Genomic DNA, 18,761 nt, shown 5'->3' on the forward strand with positions numbered 1-18,761 from the left:
GGAATGCAACACTTTAAACTGATAGTGGAGAGACTGATTATTCAATATGCTACATTAGGTTCACAGGATCGCTATTATTGAAAACTGAATTTGAATCCATATTCACACCTACATCAGTACTAACTTAAATATGAAAAATAAAAATAGTTTTGTTGTTTGGTTGGTTCTTTTGAGGTAGGGTCTCCCACAATTCACTATGTAGTCTCAGGCAGCCTTGAGTTCATGGTGATTCTCCTACCTCTGCCATCCACGTGCTGGGATTAAAGGCATGTGCCACCACGCCCAGCTAAAAATAGGTTCTAATTTGATAATTCCTTCACATATAAACAGCTCTGTCATGTACTGGAGAGATGGCTCAGTGATTAAAGCTACTTTTTTTGCAAAGCCTGATGGCCCGAGTCCAATTTCCCAGTACCCAAGTACAGTCAGATGCACAAACTGGCACGTGCATCTGGAGTGAGTTTGTAGTGGCAAGAGGCCATGGCCTGCCTGCCTCCTGGCTTGCAAATAAATAAATAAAAATATATTTTTTTAAACCACTTTGTGGGCTGGAGAGATGGCTTAGCAGTTAAGCGCTTGCCTGTGAAGCCTAAGGACCCCGGTTCGAGGCTTGGTTCCCCAGGTCCCACGTTAGCCAGATGCACAAGGGGGCGCACGCGTCTGGAGTTCGTTTGCAGAGGCTGGAAGCCCTGGCGCGCCCATTCTCTCTCTCTCCCTCTATCTGCCTTTCTCTCTGTGTATGTCGCTCTCAAATAAATAAATAATTAAAAAAAAACACTTTGTCAGGCTGGAGAGATAGCTTAGTGGTTAGGGCACTTGCCTGCGAAGCCTAAGGACCCATGTTTGACTCTCCAGATGCCACATAAGCCAGACACACAAGGTGATGCAAGCATACAAGGTCACACATGTGCACAAGATGGCACGTGTGTCTGGAGTTCAACTGCAGTGGCTGGAGGTCCTGGTGTGCTAATTCTCTTTCTCTCTCTCATAAAAAAATAAAAATAAAAATAAAAACCAACTTGGCCATGTGGGGAGAGAGAAAACAACTCTAGGCTAAAAGACAAATCATGAGCTGGAAAAATATATGTATCTGATATAGACAAAAGTGTCATTTCCTTAACTTGAAAGAGAATTCAAAACAAACCAAAAAAAAAAAAAAAAAAAAAGCCAGGCATGGTGGCACACGCCTTTAATCCCAGCACTTGGGAGGCAGAGGTAGGAGGATCACTATGGGTTCGAGACCACCCTGACACTACATAGTGAATTCCAGGTCAGCCTGGGCCGGAGTGAGGCCCTGCTTGGGGGGAAAAAAAGACCTTCTAGAATTCTCTAGAAAAAGAATAACTCAAGAAAAATAGTCACAGAGGGCAATCAGACGTTCAAGTCACATGGAATTAAACAGCTCACAGGCATGGAAACTATTCACGCTTACTGCATAAAACCAACACTCACATATCATTTGCCACCAATCAAGTAGGCCAGGACACAAAGAGCGACAACAGCAAGCAAGGAGAGCTTTAGGGAAACAGGCATGTCAAGGAATTGCTGGCCAGAGTGTAGCTAGGACCGCCATGATGCAAGGCAGGTTGACAATATACATGCAAATTACACAACTGAAAAACTTCTAGAACAATTCTGCTTTTGAGAAGTTATGACACAAAGTTGTTCACTGGAGCATTTTTTATCTAAATGAAGGTTATATATTATGTGGATCATCAACATATAAACATATTAAGATATTTCTAAAAAGTATAAAATCAAGTGAACAGGATGTTACAATGAATAGAAAATGAGGAAATATAAATTTAAATTTTTTCACATGCTCCTATATTACCTTTGAAGGGCATACAGAAAACTAGCAACAGTCACTAAGAAAAAAAAAAGAAATCAGAGGGTTGGGGAGATGGCTCAGCGGTTAGAGACAGATGCTAGGGAAGTCAGCATGCTAAGCCAACCACGTAAAGCCAGACAAGCGTTCATTTATAGCCACAGGAGACCCTGGCACACCTGAAAATACACACGCACATGTACTTTTTAGGAAAGAAAATCAGCTAGCTGAATGACAGTGGTTAAGAGAAAATAATTAATACATTGATTTAAACTTAATTATGTGGTATAATTTGTAATTAAATAAAATTGATATCTAATAGCATTTCTTACAAATCTTGGTGGAGGAACAGCCAGATTCAAGCTATTCAATGAAACCTCCAGTCCATTCTGGGCACATGCCACAAGCCGCAAAGCAATAAAGAACTCCTGAGAAAGAAAATTAGAATATTAAGAGCATTATCTACCTCTCTTCCTATCATATCTAATAACTTGCAAATATGAAATAATCCACAATTACTCAATGTCTTCTATGGCAACAAATATAACAGCACATTGGATTCAAACACATTTGCTTTAAAATTAAGAAAAGTGCTGGAAAGGAAAAAAACAAAAACAAAAGAAAAGAGCTCAGGGTGGAGGCCCATGCCTTTAATCACAGAACAGGAGGCTGAGGCAGGAAGACTGCTGTGTGTCCAAGGCCAGCCTGAGCTCCAGAGTAAGTTCCAGGTCAACCTGGACTACAGGGAGACCCTACTTCAAAAAACGAAATTGAGAACAGAAAGACATGTACAAAAATTAAATAAAGAAAATAAACTAAAACAAAGGTACGCAATGAATAAAATTAATTAATAAAATTAAGATACATGTACAACGATTTTCCTAAATTATTAACAAATAACAATATATAATGAAAAAAACTGTTTTATGATGAATGAATGCTGACTCCTATGAAACCAGCAGTACACTAACATGAAACAAGACAGACACAAAACAAGAAAATTACAAACCAATCTCCCTGATTGACTTATGTAAAAATTCTGAAAAAAAAAACTTTGCAGGGCTGGAGGGATGGCTTAGTGGTTAAGGCATTTGCCTGCAAAGCCAAAGGACCCACGTTCGATCCCCAGGACCCACTTTAGCCAGATGCACAAGGGAGCGCATGCATCTGGAGTTCGTTTGCAGAGACTGGAGGCCCTGGTGACCCCATTCTCTCTCTCTCTCTTTCTCTGTCAAATAAATACATAAAAATAAAATACTTAGGGCTGGAGAGGTGGCTTAGTGGTTAAGGCGCATGCCTGCGAAGCCTAAGAACCCAGGTTCGATTCCCTAGGATCCACGTTAGCCAGATGCACAAGGGGGCGCACACATCTGGAGTTCGTTTGCAGTGGCTGGAGGCCCTGGCGCGCCTATTCTCTCTCTCCCTCTCTACCTGCCTATTTCTGTATCACATGTGCTCTCTCTCTGTCTCTCAAATAAGTAAAAATAAATTTTTTTTAAAAAAGAATGGTACTGGTACTTATCACCAAGGTGGCACTTGTGTGGGGCGTTTGCAGAAGCTGAAGGCCCTGGCACCCCCCTCTCTCTCTCTTTCTCGCTGTCTCTATCACATAAATAAATAAGTAAAAAATTTTTAAAAATACAGGTTTAAGTTCTAGGAACTACAGCTACCTGATCTTTGACCAAGAGGCCAAAACGCACACGCTACAGAAAAGACAGCATTTTCAACAAACTGCTGAAGAAACCGGATAACCACGTGTGGAAGGAGGAATCTGGACCGACTTCCTGCACCCTGCCCAAGGATTAACTCGAAATGGATCAAGGACCTCAACATAAGCCCTGAAATGCTGCTGAAATGGCTACAATAAAGGGCAGGGGACGCTCTAAGATAAAGGCTAAATATAAAAGACAAAATGTTTTGAATACAGGAGACAGAGAGTGTGTGAGATCAGGGGAGAGGTTTGGGCAGAAGCCCCCTGTAGGGGTAAAATAAGCTTTACCCTAAAACCACAACAGGCCTTTGCTGGTAAATCCCAGTGCCAGAACTGGGTTACACCCCAACAGTGAGCTGTTGGTCAGGGAGGACCATGAGGGCCCTAAAACAATACAGGCCATTGCCAAAGCGCTTGGTTACACACCAGATCTACTCAGGACACTGAGCCATATGCTGAGACCAAGATGGAGCCCATCAGAAGCCTGTGGCTTGGAAGGTCACGGACCCTAGAGGGAAGCTCCCACGGTCCTTTGGCTAAAAAGACATGTTGTGCCTGTCAAAAAGTGTTCTAGGGCTGGCGAGATGGCTTAGCAGTTAAGCGCTTGCCTGGGAAGCCTAAGGACCTCGGTTTGAGGCTGGATTCCCCAGTACCCACGTTAGCCAGATGCACAAGGGGGCGCACGCATATGGAGTTCGTTTGTAGTGGCTGGAGGCCCTGGAGCGCCCATTCTCTCTCTTTCTCTGCCTCTTACTCTCTCTGTGTGTCATTCTCAAATAAGTAAATAAATGAACAAAAAAAAATTTTTTTTTAAAGTATTCTAAGGCTGGAGAGATGGCTTAGTGGTTAAGCGCTTGCCTATGAAGCCTAAGGACCCTGGTTCGAGGCTGGATTCCCCAGGTCCCACGTTAGCCAGATGCACAAGGGGGCACATGCATCTGCAGTTCATTTACAGTGGCTGGAGGCCCTGGCGCGCCCATTCTCTCTCTCTCTCTCTCTCTGCCTCTTTCTCTGTCAGTCACTCTCAAATAAATAAATTAAAATTTAAAAAATTTAGGTCTCCTAAATGTATACATTTACCCTCTGTGATTAATAGTGCTCTCATTCTTGGTTAGAGAATCTGCTTTTTACAGATGGCAGCAAATACCAAGGAGGCTCATGAGCCACGAGTCCAACAAGAAAACAAGGCCAGCTGCCTAGACGAGATGAGTCACCTCCATCACTGGCGTCATCACATTCTGGGCCGGGAAATGTGACAGAGGAAGCCGGGGAGAGTGTAACTCATCAGTGCAGAGCTCCAGGGACTGCTGAGAGCGCGAAACTCAAGGACACTTCCGACACGCCCTCCCAGGCTCAGGCAGTATTGGGGATGAGGGGGGAAAGAACTAAGAGGCATGGGGGGGGGGGGAGTATCCTGAGGCTGTGACCCCCACCACCACACACAGACTGGTACATTCAGGACCCCTCGGTAAATACCAATAACCCCACTGAGGAGGAACGTCAATGGCCTAGCGGGAACAGGAAGGACCATTAGGCCATATGGTCATACAATAAATTTCTCCAGTTTTAGAAAATGGCATCTTGAATAATCTGGGGCCTGAAATCCTATCTGGTCCCCAGCCGTAATTCCACTTGAGTTCAATTTAATAATTCGGACAGAATACGCTCATGTGTATATGATTTACTCGAAGTGAATTCTATATTTAATACCAATATTCTTTCACAAGGATAAAAGAAATAACTGACAACATGCTGTATTCACAATCTTATAAACCTCATACTTTAAAATCTCCATTTTTAGCGCTTGTCAGCATCACACACAAGTAATACTGTGAAGAATTCTTTTTCTCCGTAGGAAAAAATCCTATTAAGTATTGCTGCCTCTTTGATTTGTAGATGGTTTTAAGGATCAACTTTCAAGGAATAGGCTGGTTTTTTGTTTTATGTTTCCTTGGTGTTTGAGCAAAATGAAAGAAATAAAAAATGTTCTCACATTTGCACGCCTTTAATCCCAGCACTTGGGAGGCAGAGGTAGGAGGATCGCTGTGGGTTCAAGGCCACCCTGAGACTACACAGTGAATCCCAGGTCAGCCTGGGACTACACAGTGAGGCCCTACCTCAAAAAGCCAAAAACAAAACAAACAAACAAACAAAAGAACCTTTATCATCTTCACTGTCTCAGCTGGGGAGGTAGGAGTCTGTCAAAGTTTTCTTCTGTCCACACATTGTCACCCAGCATTCCTTCCTCTCCTTGGACTTCCTGGGTCTCTTCTGCTAGAGTCAGCGCCTCGGCCACTACGCTGTGAGCATGGGACTCTCACACTTCCTACATGCTTTCCTTGCTTACTCTGAGAGAAATTCCGTCAGTCTTAGATAATCAAGTCATTTCCAGTGTGGGCAGGTTCTGAGGTGACAAATTCCAGTTTGGGGGACTGGAGAAAGGGCTCAACAGTTCAAGGGGCTTGTCTGCAGAGCCTGCTGGGCCAGGTTCAATGCCTCAACCACCCACATAAAACCCAATGGGTATTTGGTTACGGTGACAAGAGCACCCGGCTTGCCCCCCACACTGAAAACTAATTCGTAAATTTCTAGTTCGGCTCCTTGAAGCGGTGATGACATACCACCGTGCAATGCATTAGCAGCAGCAAAACAAAGATCACTGTGGGAGGAAAGTACTCAGTGTCCCTTCTGGCACCCAGACGCCCGGGCTTGGCTTTTCTCTCTCTCACCCGCTAATCCGCAGGGTGGCTTTTTATGGTTCAGGTGTGAAATGTCCTGTCCAAACTCCTCTGCTGAGGAGGTTGTGAATTTGAGGTCAGCCTGGGCTACAGTGACATCCTACTTCGAAACACCCGTCCCAATAAAAAAAAAAAAAAGGGTGTTCATGTATGAAAATTCTTAATGAAAAAAGTGATTTTTTCATTAAGAGTTTCCTCTGCTGAAACGGATCGTGCCTCTGGGAGATGCTGGGAGCTTCAGGCGGGAGGCCTGCTTGCAGAAAGTAGGTCACTGGGAGGGTGCTTGCAAAGGGGACCCTGGGGACAGCTCTTTCCTGCCTCCTGCCCCCCCCCTTCTGCCCCCATGCTCCCCACCCGGCTTCGTGACCCAGAACGAGTGAGTGACCAGGGGCGGACAGCTTGTGATGATGCGTCGATGCAAACGCTCTCCAACAGAAGGCCAGCGTGGAGGAAGAGTCAAAGTTCACCTGCGGGTCCACAGTCCAGCCACGTGCATCTGACAGACGGCTCAGACGCCCCCAAATGCCCGAGGAAGACTGGCCTACGCCCCTCACGTTCACTGCTGAATTTCCAAAGCTTGGCTCTCAACAGATAACTCAATAAATACCTGCTGAGGGACCATACCCACGTGCCCATATAAATTATTTTCCTGGGGCTGGAGGCATGGCTTAGCAGTTAAGGCGCTTGCCTGTGAACCCTAAGGACCCAGGTTCGATTCTCCAGGACCCACATAAGCCAGATACACATGGTAGTGCATGTGTCTGGAATTCGTTTGCAGTGGCAGGAGGCCCTAGTGCACCCATTCTCTCTGTCTCTCTCTCTCTCTCTCTCTCTCTCTAATAAATAAATAAATAACAATAAATCTTTAAAAAAATTGCTTTCCTGTGTCTCCGATGTCCTGAACTCACATTTCTACTCAGAGATGCACAACGACAGTCAGTGTTTCTCTGAACCTATCATCCAATTCTTCCCATCCCTTTTCTAGGTTTCACTTGCTTCTGCCATGCCCACAGGAGGAAATTACCTTCAGGCAGTGGGAGGTAAACCAAAGTGTCAGTATACACTGAACTTTCAACAAGCCACACAATAAAGTATGGAGATGGCATTCACTACCCCTGGCCGCACCTTCATACGTTTATAGATGACATGTAAGAGGTAAGACCTTCACAAGAGTATTCTCGTCTGATTAGCCCAGAGATTCCTTGCAAATGGATTTGGCAGTCTTAGCTCAACGTTATTAAAATCAACGGTGATTTATAACCTTATATATCCAAGAAATTTAGTCAGTGAGCTACCAACAGCAAAGCCTCTCGTAGAATAAAATAAATAAATAAACCTCAGAAGAAAAAATGTTAGCCGACTTCAGGAGCCAGATAGTTCAACGTTAAGTAGGTGAAAATATTTTCAATGCTATTACACAGGGTCTTGAAAAACTAATTCTTAGCCTAGTATTATTACAAAAATCTTCTTTTATCTCAAATCAACAAAACCAGTTCATATTACCCTCTGAACCTTACTTGTTTGCTCAGGACACCTTTCCCATCTGTGTCGGCTAAATCCCAAATCTGAAATTTAAGGGGAAAAAGAGTTAATCGATATTGCAACAGAAATTATCATTTTTAAAATATTTGATTCATTTACTTGTTTATTTGCAAGCAGAGAGAGTGTGGGTATGCAAATGGATGTACCAGAGCCTCTTGCCTCTATGAACAAGCTAGAGATGCGTGCGCCACTTTGTGCGTCTGGCTTGACATGAGTGCTGGGAAATTGAACCTGGACTGGCAGACTTTGTAAGTAAGGCCTTTCACCACTGAGCCATCGCTCCAGTCCAAAAAATGATTTTAAAGATAAGTTACATTTATAATCTCATGTCCTCTGGCAATCAGACCTAAGAACCAAGAAACTCAAAATGGAAAGAACAGGGGCCGGAGAGATGTCTCAGTGGTTAGACCATTACTTGCAAAGCCTAATGGCTAGGGTTTGATCCCCCAGTACCCACGTAAAGCCAGATGCACAAATGACATATGCATCCGGAGTTTGTTTGCAGTGGATAGAGGCCCTCATATGCCCATTCCCATTCTCTATTTCTTCCCTCTCTCCCTCCCTCCCTTCCTTCCCTTTCTCCCTCCATTCTTCCCCCTCCCCTGTTTGCAAATAAAAAAAAAAATAAAAAAGGGCTGGAGAGATGGCTTAGTGGTTAAGGCACTTGCTTGCAAAGCCAAAGGACCCAGGTTCGATTCCCCAGGACCCATGTAAAACCAGATGCACAAAGTGGCCCATGCATCTGGAGTTCATCTGCAGTGGCTAGAGGTCCTGATGTGCCCATTGTCTCTATCTGTCTCTTTCCCTGTCTCTCTCTCTCTCTCTCTCTCTAATGATTAAATAAATTATTATTAAAATAATAAAACTAGGCTGGAAAGGTGGATTAGCGGTTGAGACGCATGCCTGTGAAGTGTTAAGGACCCAGGTTCGATTCTGTAGGTCCCGCATAAGCCAGATGCACATGGTGGCACAAGAATCTGGAGTTCGTTTGCAGTGGCTAGAACCCTGGCATGCCCATTCTCACTCTCTCGTTTTCTCTCTCTCTCTCTCTGTCCCTCTCTCTGACTCTAATAAGTAAATAAAAATGAAAATAAAATCTTTTTATTTTTAAAAAAGTATGTTATGTATAAGCCAGGCATGATGGCGCATGCCTTTAATCCCAGTACTTGGGAGGCAGAGGTAGGAGGATCGCTGTGAGTTCGAGGCCACCCTGAGACCGCATAGTGAATTTCAGGTCAGCATCTACTACAGCAAGACCCCACCACAAAAAACTAAAAAATAACTGCTAAGCCATCTCTCCAGCCCTCTTTGTTTTATTTATTTATTATTATCATTGTTAAGGTGTTTGCCTGCGAAGCCTAAGGACCCATGTTCAACTCTCCAGGTCCCACATAAGCCAGACACACAGGTAACGCATGTGCAAGATCACATATGCACACAAGGTGGCACATGCATTTGGAGTTCAATTGCAGTGGCTGGAGGCCCCGGCATGCCAATTCATTCTCTCTCTCTTAAAAAACAAAACTAACAAACAAAAAAAAGTCCAGTTGGTTGGGCTTGCCTCAAATTTTTTTTTTCCCAAAATATAATAAAGAGCATTTGGAAATTATTCAGTGCAATCCTTCACAGAGATATTAAGGCCCTGTCACTATTTCATCATAGGTGGGGGAAGGGCTCATAAGACTCCACACCTCCCACAGTGGCTAATGGTAGCTAATAGTTGGTATATTTGACCATACTCTAGATGTAACCTATCACCTATATTCAAGCCAGCGACCCTAATTTAACTCAGTGGGGGAAAAAAAACAACAAAAAACAAGGCAGGAAGGCGGGAGGGGGATTAGCCAGGAAGAAAGGTTTTGGAAGGAGAGAGGGTGTAACTAAGGAGAGGATGATCAAAACAGAGCATCTACCTCTACAAACAAAGTGTCAAAAACAACGATTATAAAAACAAGACAAAACAAAAAAACCACTAAGGCCCAATGAGATTAAGTGATGTGGCTCAAGAGCATTTAAGGAACAGAGAAACTAAATCCAAGTTCCAACTTCTAATCAAAGCCCTTTCATTAGACCAGGTTTTAACTTTGAGTCAAACACTGTCTACGGATACACACTACCCTTGAGGGGAGCACCTGATTAACATAGTAATCTTTCCTGTGGGCAAGTTAAAGGGCTCGTGTTTATTTGTGAATTATCAAGCTATTCATGGTCATTATTCTTCAGAATTTTGACCATATGTCACTGTCATATACAAGAATTAGACAGAAGATGGGCTGGATGGATGGCTGAGAGGTTAAGGCGTTTGTCTGCAAAGCCAAAGGACCCAGGTTCGATTCCCCAGGTCCCACAATAGCCAGATGTACAAGGGGCGCACCCGTCTGGAGTACATTTGCAGTGGCTGGAGGCCCTGGCGCACCCATTATCTCTCTCTCTTTCTCTGTCAAATAAATAAAAATAAAATAAAGAAGAATTGGACAGGAGAAGGGCTTTCCACCTGTGTTCTTTTCCAAAGCTTCCCTTCCCCTGCTCTATCCATCATACATTATGGAGAGCGCAAGCGTGGAGACAGCCAACTGTGTACATGGGTGGCAAGGCTCCAAGCCTGCACTGCATCTGCCCTAAATCCCAGATGTGTGATGACTTCCTCATTTCATTCTACTCAAAAGTGTTTTTTTTTTTTGTTTGTTTGCTTTGTTTTGGGTTTTTTGTTTTGGTTTGGTTTGGTTTGGTTTTCCGAGGTCGGGTCTCACTCTAGCCCAGGCTGACCTGGAATTCACTATGGAGTCTCAGGGTGGCCTCAAACTCACGGCGATCCTCCTACCTCTGCCTCCCGAGTGCTGGGATCAGAGGCGTGCAGCCACCGCGCCAGGTGAATGTGATTTGTTTCTCAAGCCCCGACCACCGCCTTACTTTGCACTGCACCCCAAAATGCAGCCTCAGTCCTTTGCAAGCTCCAGCTGCGTCTATGGCTCCGTCCTGCGTGGGACGTCAGGACCTGAGGGTGTCTTTCGCGGTCTGGGCGCACTTCCCTCTGGGTCCGCCCGCTCTTTACCACGCGGACACAGCACCCAGCAGTACCTTGCCGAGAACCAGGTCTGGGAGCCCCGACTTCTTCAGCAGAGCAGCAGCGTCCGAAGCCAGCACCCTCCCAGCGTGGCCAGCGTCCACCTGGGGAGAGAAAACCTCTCATGAGCCCACGCCATGGCACAAGGCTCGGAGGATGCGGGCACAGCCGCAGGAGAACTGGCAGTTGGCCAAACACTGCTTATCATGCCCACGCCACAAAAGCCAGAACGCTGAAATTCAGAGGAAGGAAAAGCCAAAGAGCCGAGTCAGGCCAATAAACAGCGCTGGACTCCGCGTCTCTGTGATCATCACTCAAATGCCAGCAAGCTTTCCTGAAAGGACTTTTTCCGCAAACAGGAAAAGCTGCATGTGGTATCTGCCTCATCAGATAGTTTTTTAAAAAGAGCAACTTCTGCTTTGAGAAGGGCTCTAGAAACTGTGGGGCTTTTAGAAACTCTCAGAGCAGCACTGGCCCCGCAGCCAGTGCTGAGACCACGGGCAGTGGTAAGAAACCAACGGTTTACTTTCTGAAGCACTCTGGGGGAAACGAACCAATTTTAACTAAAGGGGACTTTCCTTTAAGACAGACAAGATCACTAACTACAGTGGGGAGGGAAAAAAAAAAATTTCCAAAACCATCACTCTTGTTCTGGTAAGGATTTCCAAAACTTTCCGTTTCTAAAGAAGAAAAGTAAATTTTATTTACTTATTTATTTATTTTTTATTTATTTATTTATTGGTTTTTCGAGGTAGGGTCTCACTCTGGTCCAGGCTGACCTGGCATTAACTCTGTAGTCTCAAGGTGGCCTTGAACTCATGGTGATTCTCCTACCTCTACCTCCCGAGAGCTGGGATTAAAAGGCATGCGCCATCATGCCTGGCTTAGAAAAGTAAATTTTAAAAAGTCATGGGAGGGCTGGAGAGATGGTTTAGCTGTGTTTGCCTGCAAAGCCAAGGGACTCAGGTTTGACTCCTCAGGACCCATGGAGAGCCAGATGCACAAAGTGGCACATGCATCTGGAGTTCATCTGCAGAGAGGGTGGAGATCCTGGTGTGTTCATTCTCTCCCTCTCCCTGCCTTCCCCTGCGTCTTTGTCTGTGTCAAATAAAGTAAAAAATATTAAAAAAAAAGAAAGTCCTGGGAGGGGATGGCTCAGTGGTAACAGCACTTGCTGCACAATGAGGGCCTGTGGCTGCTGGAGATGGGTTCCCCAACCCCTCCCTCACCACAAAACGGGCACACCTTTAATCCCAGCACTCGGGAGGCAGAGGAAGAAGGATCGCCATGAGTTCGAGGTCACCCTGAGTGAGACTCCATAGTGAATTCCAGGTCAGCCTGAAGGAGAGAGAGACCCTACCTCAAAAAACCAAACAGAAAAAGAAAAACAAAAAGCAGGGGAGAGGGCTGGAGAGATGGCTTAGCAGTTAAGTACTTGCCTGTGAAGCCTAAAAACCCTGGTTCAGGGCTGGAGAGATGGCTTAGCGGTTAAGCGCTTGCCTGTGAAGCCTAAGGACCCCGGTTCGAAGCTCGGTTCCCCAGGTCCCACGTTAGCCAGATGCACAAGGGGGCGCATGAGTCTGGAGTTTGTTTGCAGAGGCTGGAAGCCCTGGCGCGCCCATTCTCTCTCTCTCCCTCTATCTGTCTTTCTCTCTGCCTGTCACTCTCAAATAAATAAATAAATAAATGAACAAAAAATATTTAAAAAAAAAGATTTAAAAAAGAAAAGCAGGGGAGAAACCACATACGTGCGTAACACACACACACTATACACATATCACAACATACATGCCAAACTATACACGCACATGCGCCCCCCAAAAAAAGTCCCAGGAAGAAAAAAAAAAAAAGTTTTATTTCTGATGTGGTTAAAACAGTAAGCTTACTGTGAACACAAAGTATTCTAGAAAGTCCCATCCCAGGGAAAGAAGAAAAATCCTTTCTTTCAAGAGGAAAAGCGTAGAATCGGGTAAATTAGGCACTTAGCAAAAAAAAAAAGAAAAAAAAAAGAATTGCCTAATCCTTCCATTTTGGAGTAAGGAGGAGCTGCAGAAGGTGTTGGGAACCTGCCTTTGACTTCTCCACATCTACTTTTCCTTCCCCACCCCGTGACCAGGATGGGAGTGGGGTACTCACACTAACATAGCATGAAGACGAATGGAAGCCCTCGGAGACAAACATTGATCAGGTTCATGAAATAGTTATGGACATAACCTCATAAGGAATTTCACTACCTTCCATCCTTTCGATCACCAGGATGCATTAAACAGGGCCATTAAAACCGGGCGTGGTGGCGCACGCCTTTCATCCCAGCACTCGGGAGGCAGAGGTAGAGGATCATTGTGAGTTCCAGGGCACCCTGAGACCACATAGTGAATTCCAGGTCAGCCTGAGCTACAGTGAGACCCTACCTCGAAAAACCAAAAGGAAAAAAACCTAAAATAGGGCTGGAGAGGATGGCTTAGCAGTTAAGGCGTTTTTGCCTGCAAAGTCAAGGACCCAGGTTCAACTCTCCAGGACCCACGTAAGCCAGATGCACAAGGGGATGCAGGCGCCTGGAGTTAATTTGCAGTGGCTGGAGGCCCTGGTGCACCCATCCCCTTCCTTCCTTCCTCCCTCCCTACCTCCAACAAATATTTAAAAAAACAAAGACAAGGAAAGAATACAGAGCGCCTATAGAGCAGGAAGAGCATCAAGTGAGACCCTACCTCAAAAAACAAAAAAATTTTTTAAGAAAGTAATGATCAAATGAAGTTAGACCTCTGATCCCGCTTCCACCTTTCAGGTGCTGGGATTACAGATACACAATACCAGGCCAGGCCTTCATAGTCTCACTTTGTTGTTTTATTTTTTGTTTTTCGGCACAGGGTCTCTCTCTAGCCCAGGCTGACCCGGAATTCACTACAGAGTCTCAGGGTGGCCTCGAACTCACGGCCATCCCCCCAACCTCTGCCTCCTGAGAGCTGGGATTAAAGGCGTGCGCCACCACGCCTGGCTCATGGTCTCACTTTTATACTTGGCTGTTTCCCAAGTAATCGCTCAGTTGGATATAATCCTTGGTTTCTTCCTTGGTGCTAAGGACTGAATGCAGGGACTTGTACATGCTGAACACACACCATCCACACCACCGAGCCACCGCTCCGGCCACCATATACATTTCTGATTCAGGTAAGAGCCCTAGTTTTCTATCTGTAACAAGCATGCACTAGTACATCTTCAAGACAGATTCAAGGCCGGGCATGGTGGCACATGCCCAGAACCCTAGAACTACAGGGTCTAAAACAGGAGGATGGTGAAGAGTTTGAGGTCATCTATACTTAAGACAGTCATTCCTATTTGGCTTATAAATTAAATATTTATAGTTAAATGAATATAGCTAATGTACATTATTCTAACTTTTCGTTCATTTTTATTTATTTATTTGAGAGTGACAGAGAGAGAGAAAGAGAGAGAATGGGCGCACCAGGGCCTCCAGCCACTGCAAACGAACTCCAGACATGTGCGGCCCCTTGTGCATCTGGCTAACATGGGTCCTGTGGAATTGAGCCTTGAACTGGGGTCCTTAGGCTTCACAGGCAAATGCTTAATTGCTAAGCCATCTCTCCAGGCCTAATGTACATTTTGTAACACAGGTATTTTGTTTTACTGTTTGGGTTTTTTTTTTTTTTTTTTTTTTTTTTGAGGTAGGGTCTCACTCTATGCCAGGCTGACCTGGAATTCACTGTATGGTCTCAAACTGGCCTCGAACTCATAACAATCCTCCTACCTCTGCCTGCAACCCCAGCACTCAGGAGGCTAAGGCAGGAGCATCATGTATTAGAGGCCAGCCTAGAAAGACCCTATAATAAAAGAAAACATAGATAACAGTGGAATTGTTGTATCAAATACTCAAAGAGGTTAACACATAAGTTGAAAACATGTCACACCAAAGTTACTCAGTGGCTGGTATTGAAATGCATATAATCAACAATTGACAGTCTATTTTATGTTCAATCCAAAAAAGCAATAAGAAAAAGTCTTACCTGTCTATAGTACTTTTCATATACAGGATTTCCACGTGACAGCTAAAATAAACAATAAACAGTAATTATATTTTGTTCAACAATTCCTATGATACATCTGGCATTCACTCAAAATGTATGTGAGAAGCAAAGATGAATAAGATAAAATATCCTTCATTTCAACAGGTTGATTTCATTTCTTTTGGGGGTGGACAAGAGCAAGAATGAATAAAATAGTTGAGTATTACAAGAAATCAGGAACACAAGGATCTTACACTTGGGCTGGGAAGGGGGTTCAGTGGTTAAAGGTACTTGCTTGAAAGCCTAACAACCTAGGTTCAATTCCCCAGTCTCAAGGAAAGCCAGATGCACAAAGTGGTGCATGCATCTGGAGTTCATTTGCAGGGGCAAGAGACCCAAGCTTACCCATTTTCTTTCTCTCTCACTCCCTTCTTGAAAAAAAAAAAAATATATATGTATATTGGTTTTTTTGAGGTAGGGTCTCACTGTAGCTCAGGCTGACCTGGAATTCGCTATACAGTCTCAGGGTGGCCTCGAACGTCCGGGCATGGTAGTGCACACCTTTAATCCTGGCACTCGGGAGGAAGAGGTAAGAGGATTGTCATGAGTTCGAGGCCACCCTGAGACTGCATAGTGAATTCCAGGTCAGCCTGGACCAGAGTGAGACCCTTCCTCGAAAAACTAAAAAAAAAAGAGAATCTTACAATTATTTTTGAGACCAGAACTTTTACTTATACAAAATGCTACCCAGAAATCCAACATATAAATCTGAGATGAAATGTTTTCCTTAAAGCCAGCTTAGGGGCTAAATATCCCAAGTTCTCATGCTCTACCTCACTTTCAAGGGGCCTATGAATTCACGAACTCCTGCACCGCAGCCGTCAGGCGAGGAGCTGGGGGGCAGCCACTCACCTGTCTAGCCTGCAGAGGGCTTCAGTGGGAGCCCAGAGCTGCAACAAACACAAACAAACTGACGTCCAAGACGACCCTGTTCTGATGTCATCTGAACTGCTTGTGGGCAGGCACACCGCGGTTCAAAGGGCCTCTTGTTCAGCTCATGAACGTGACAGCTCATCTCAAAGAAAGGCCACTTAGATGGTGGAAACCAACTGTCCTCCAACTGGACTGGAGGCCCGCTCCATGGGAGGAAATACATCCCTGATACTGAAAACCTACAACAGGGATGGTCATGAGCCCTAGGGGTGTAACGTCTGCTGATGTCTGGAAAAATGTATATAGTATGCTTATCAAACTGCCCAGTAAGCACTTCTCTTAATGTTCATACCCTTATATTAACGCTACTCTCACTTTGGGTAGAGAATCTTCTCTTTACAGATGGCAGTGACCTTGGGATGACTCAGAAGGCATCATGGTGCTGGAAAGAAGTGACTGGAGTACTGAGTAACATCTCACTCACACCTTCCAAGGCTCAGGGTATAATGCGGAAGATGTGGCGGAAAGAATGTAAGAGCCAAAGGAAGGGCAGGACTCCTTACAACGTGCTCCTCCAGACACAAAATGGCCTGGACATCCATGACCTCACAGTGCCTGACACTCCCTACACAAGACCATCATAATAGGAGGAAAAGATCATGACATCAAAACAAAAGAGACTGATTGAGAGGGGGAGGGGATATGATGGAGAGTGGAGTTGCAAAGGGAAAAGTGGAGGGGGGTATTACCATGGGATACATTTTATAATCATGGAAAATGTTAATAAAAATTGAGAAAAAGAAAAAGAAAAAGAAAGGCCACTTGGGAACACTGAGGCTTAAAGGCTCAGGTCTGGCTGAACATGAAATGCGTAACGAGATTCTGGAGCAGGACCAGGAAGGGAATTCAAGAAGGCTTCGTAGGTGACTGCAAAACAGACACTTCGCAGCAGGCAAGGATGTCAAGCGGGTGAATCTCCCGAGAGACAGCCGCATGTACAAAGGCATGCAGTGAACAAAGGCCCACCACGTCTAATAAAAGAGAGCAAGAAGCAAGACGTCAAGATGGCGCATGCCTGTAATTCCAGCACTCAGAAGGCCGAGGCGGGAGGATTGTAAGTAGGCCACCAGACTAAGCTATGTGGCAAGATAATATATCAAAGAACACTGAGAATTTCTGACAAGAGACAGGATTGTGTGGCTGGAGAGATGGCCTAACGGTTAAGGTGCTTGCCTGTGAAGCCTAAGGACCCAGGATCGATTCCCCAGGACCCACGTAAGCCAGATGTACATGGTGATGCATGCGTCTGGAGTGGGTTTGCAGTGGTTAGAGACCTTGGCACACCCATTCTCACTCTCTAGTAAATAAAAATTTATCTTGAGGCTTCTTTTTTTTTTTTTTGGTTTTTCGAGGTAGGGTCTCACTCTAGCCCAGGCTGACCTGGAATTCACTATGTAGTCCCAGGGTGGCCTTGAACTCATGGTGATCCTCCTACCTCTGCCTCCCAGGTGTTGGGATTATAGGTGTACACCACCACACCCAGCATTTGGGGCATTTTTGAGAATGAAAGGGAGGGGTATTTATATATACTTAACATTTTCTACACTTTTTGAGATTGTTTTGGGGATTGGTCAAAATGTTTTCTTTTTTTTTAATTTTTTTTTAAATTTATTTTGGTTTTTTGAGGTAGGGTTTCGCTGTAGCCCAGGCTGACCTGGAACTCACTATGGAGTCTCAGGGGTGGCCTCGAACTCACGGCGATCCTCCTATGTCTGCCTCCCGAGTGCTGGGGTTAAAGGTGTGCACCACCACATCTGGCTGTTTTCTTGCTTTTTACAGACTAGCCTCGAGCTCACTACATAGTTCAGGCTGGTCTTGAACTGACAGCAAACCTGGGGGCCTCAGTCTCCCAGGTGCTGGGATTACAGGCATGAGCCACCATGCCCAGCTCTATTATGATTATTTTACATGCTCCCCCAAGTTTAAATCTGCAAAATTATATATCCTTTGTACTTCCATTCATTTCTATTACAGAAGAGAAATTAATCCAGTTTTAAAAAAATAGCAAAACTGGGTTTAAGAGATGGCTTAGTGGTTAAGGCACTTGCCTACAAAGCCAAAGGACCTCAGTTTCGATTCCCTAGGACCCACGTAAGCCAGATGCACAAGGTGGCACATGTGTCTGTCTGGAGTTAGTTTGTAGTGGCTGGAGGCCCCTGAGGTGGCTATTCCCTCTCTCTCTCTCTCTCTCTCTCTCTCTCTCTCTCTCTCTCAATAATTCAATAAATAAACAACAAATACATAATTTCTGAGACAGAGCAAAGGAAATGTTGCCTCGTTATTGAAGAGTTAGTTTAGTTGAATTTTTGGAAGCCAGCAGGGAAGGGGATCCTCACACACGGTAAGAGATCCTGAGCTCGTGCACTTTCTGCCACACTGCAGAAGGCATACCCGGCGGGGTTCACAAGGGACAGCCCTGTCAAGTACTCCTGTGCTGCTGATTAACAAGACACTGGTAAGTAAGGACAGAGCCACCCACTCATCAAGCAAGATGGCCCAGGAGTATTGATGTGTCTCAGTAAAACTGGGTTTCCTCATTGTTGTTGGACTATGAATATCATCACTCCTTAGATCACAAAGGCGATGTAGTGCGTCACACTGAGGGAAGAGGAGCAACGTAAGTTTCTAACTAGCCTAGGCAACCAACCAAGTGAGTTCCATGTGGGCCTGAGCTAGATAGGGGGTGATACTGCTTAAGGAAAAACAGATCACAGGTGGGCTGGAGAGACGGCTTCACAGTTAAGGTGCTTGCCTGTGAAGCCAAAGGACCCAGGTTCAATTCCCCAGGACCCACATAAGCCAGATGCTTAAGGTGGCGCATGCATCTGGACTTCAAGTGCAGTGGCTGAAGGCCTTGGCGTGC

General features: G+C 45.0%; 1 protein-coding gene across 1 annotated transcript in view; it reads right to left on the reverse strand.

Moving 5' to 3' along the window:
• Eps15 (epidermal growth factor receptor pathway substrate 15) overlaps positions 1–18,761 on the reverse strand; it is a 131,141-nt gene that overhangs the window by 83,846 nt on the left and 28,534 nt on the right. Inside the window, exons 2-5 of the mRNA XM_045139170.1 lie at positions 14,906–14,947; positions 10,898–10,987; positions 7,795–7,842; positions 2,161–2,256 (exon numbers count right to left, since the gene is read on the reverse strand). Of these exons, the coding sequence (XP_044995105.1) occupies positions 2,161–2,256; positions 7,795–7,842; positions 10,898–10,987; positions 14,906–14,947 (276 nt within the window). The remainder of the gene's footprint in view (positions 1–2,160; positions 2,257–7,794; positions 7,843–10,897; positions 10,988–14,905; positions 14,948–18,761) is intronic.

The sequence above is a fragment of the Jaculus jaculus genome, chromosome 21 (assembly GCF_020740685.1).
Source record: "Jaculus jaculus isolate mJacJac1 chromosome 21, mJacJac1.mat.Y.cur, whole genome shotgun sequence".
NCBI lineage: Eukaryota > Metazoa > Chordata > Mammalia > Rodentia > Dipodidae > Jaculus > Jaculus jaculus.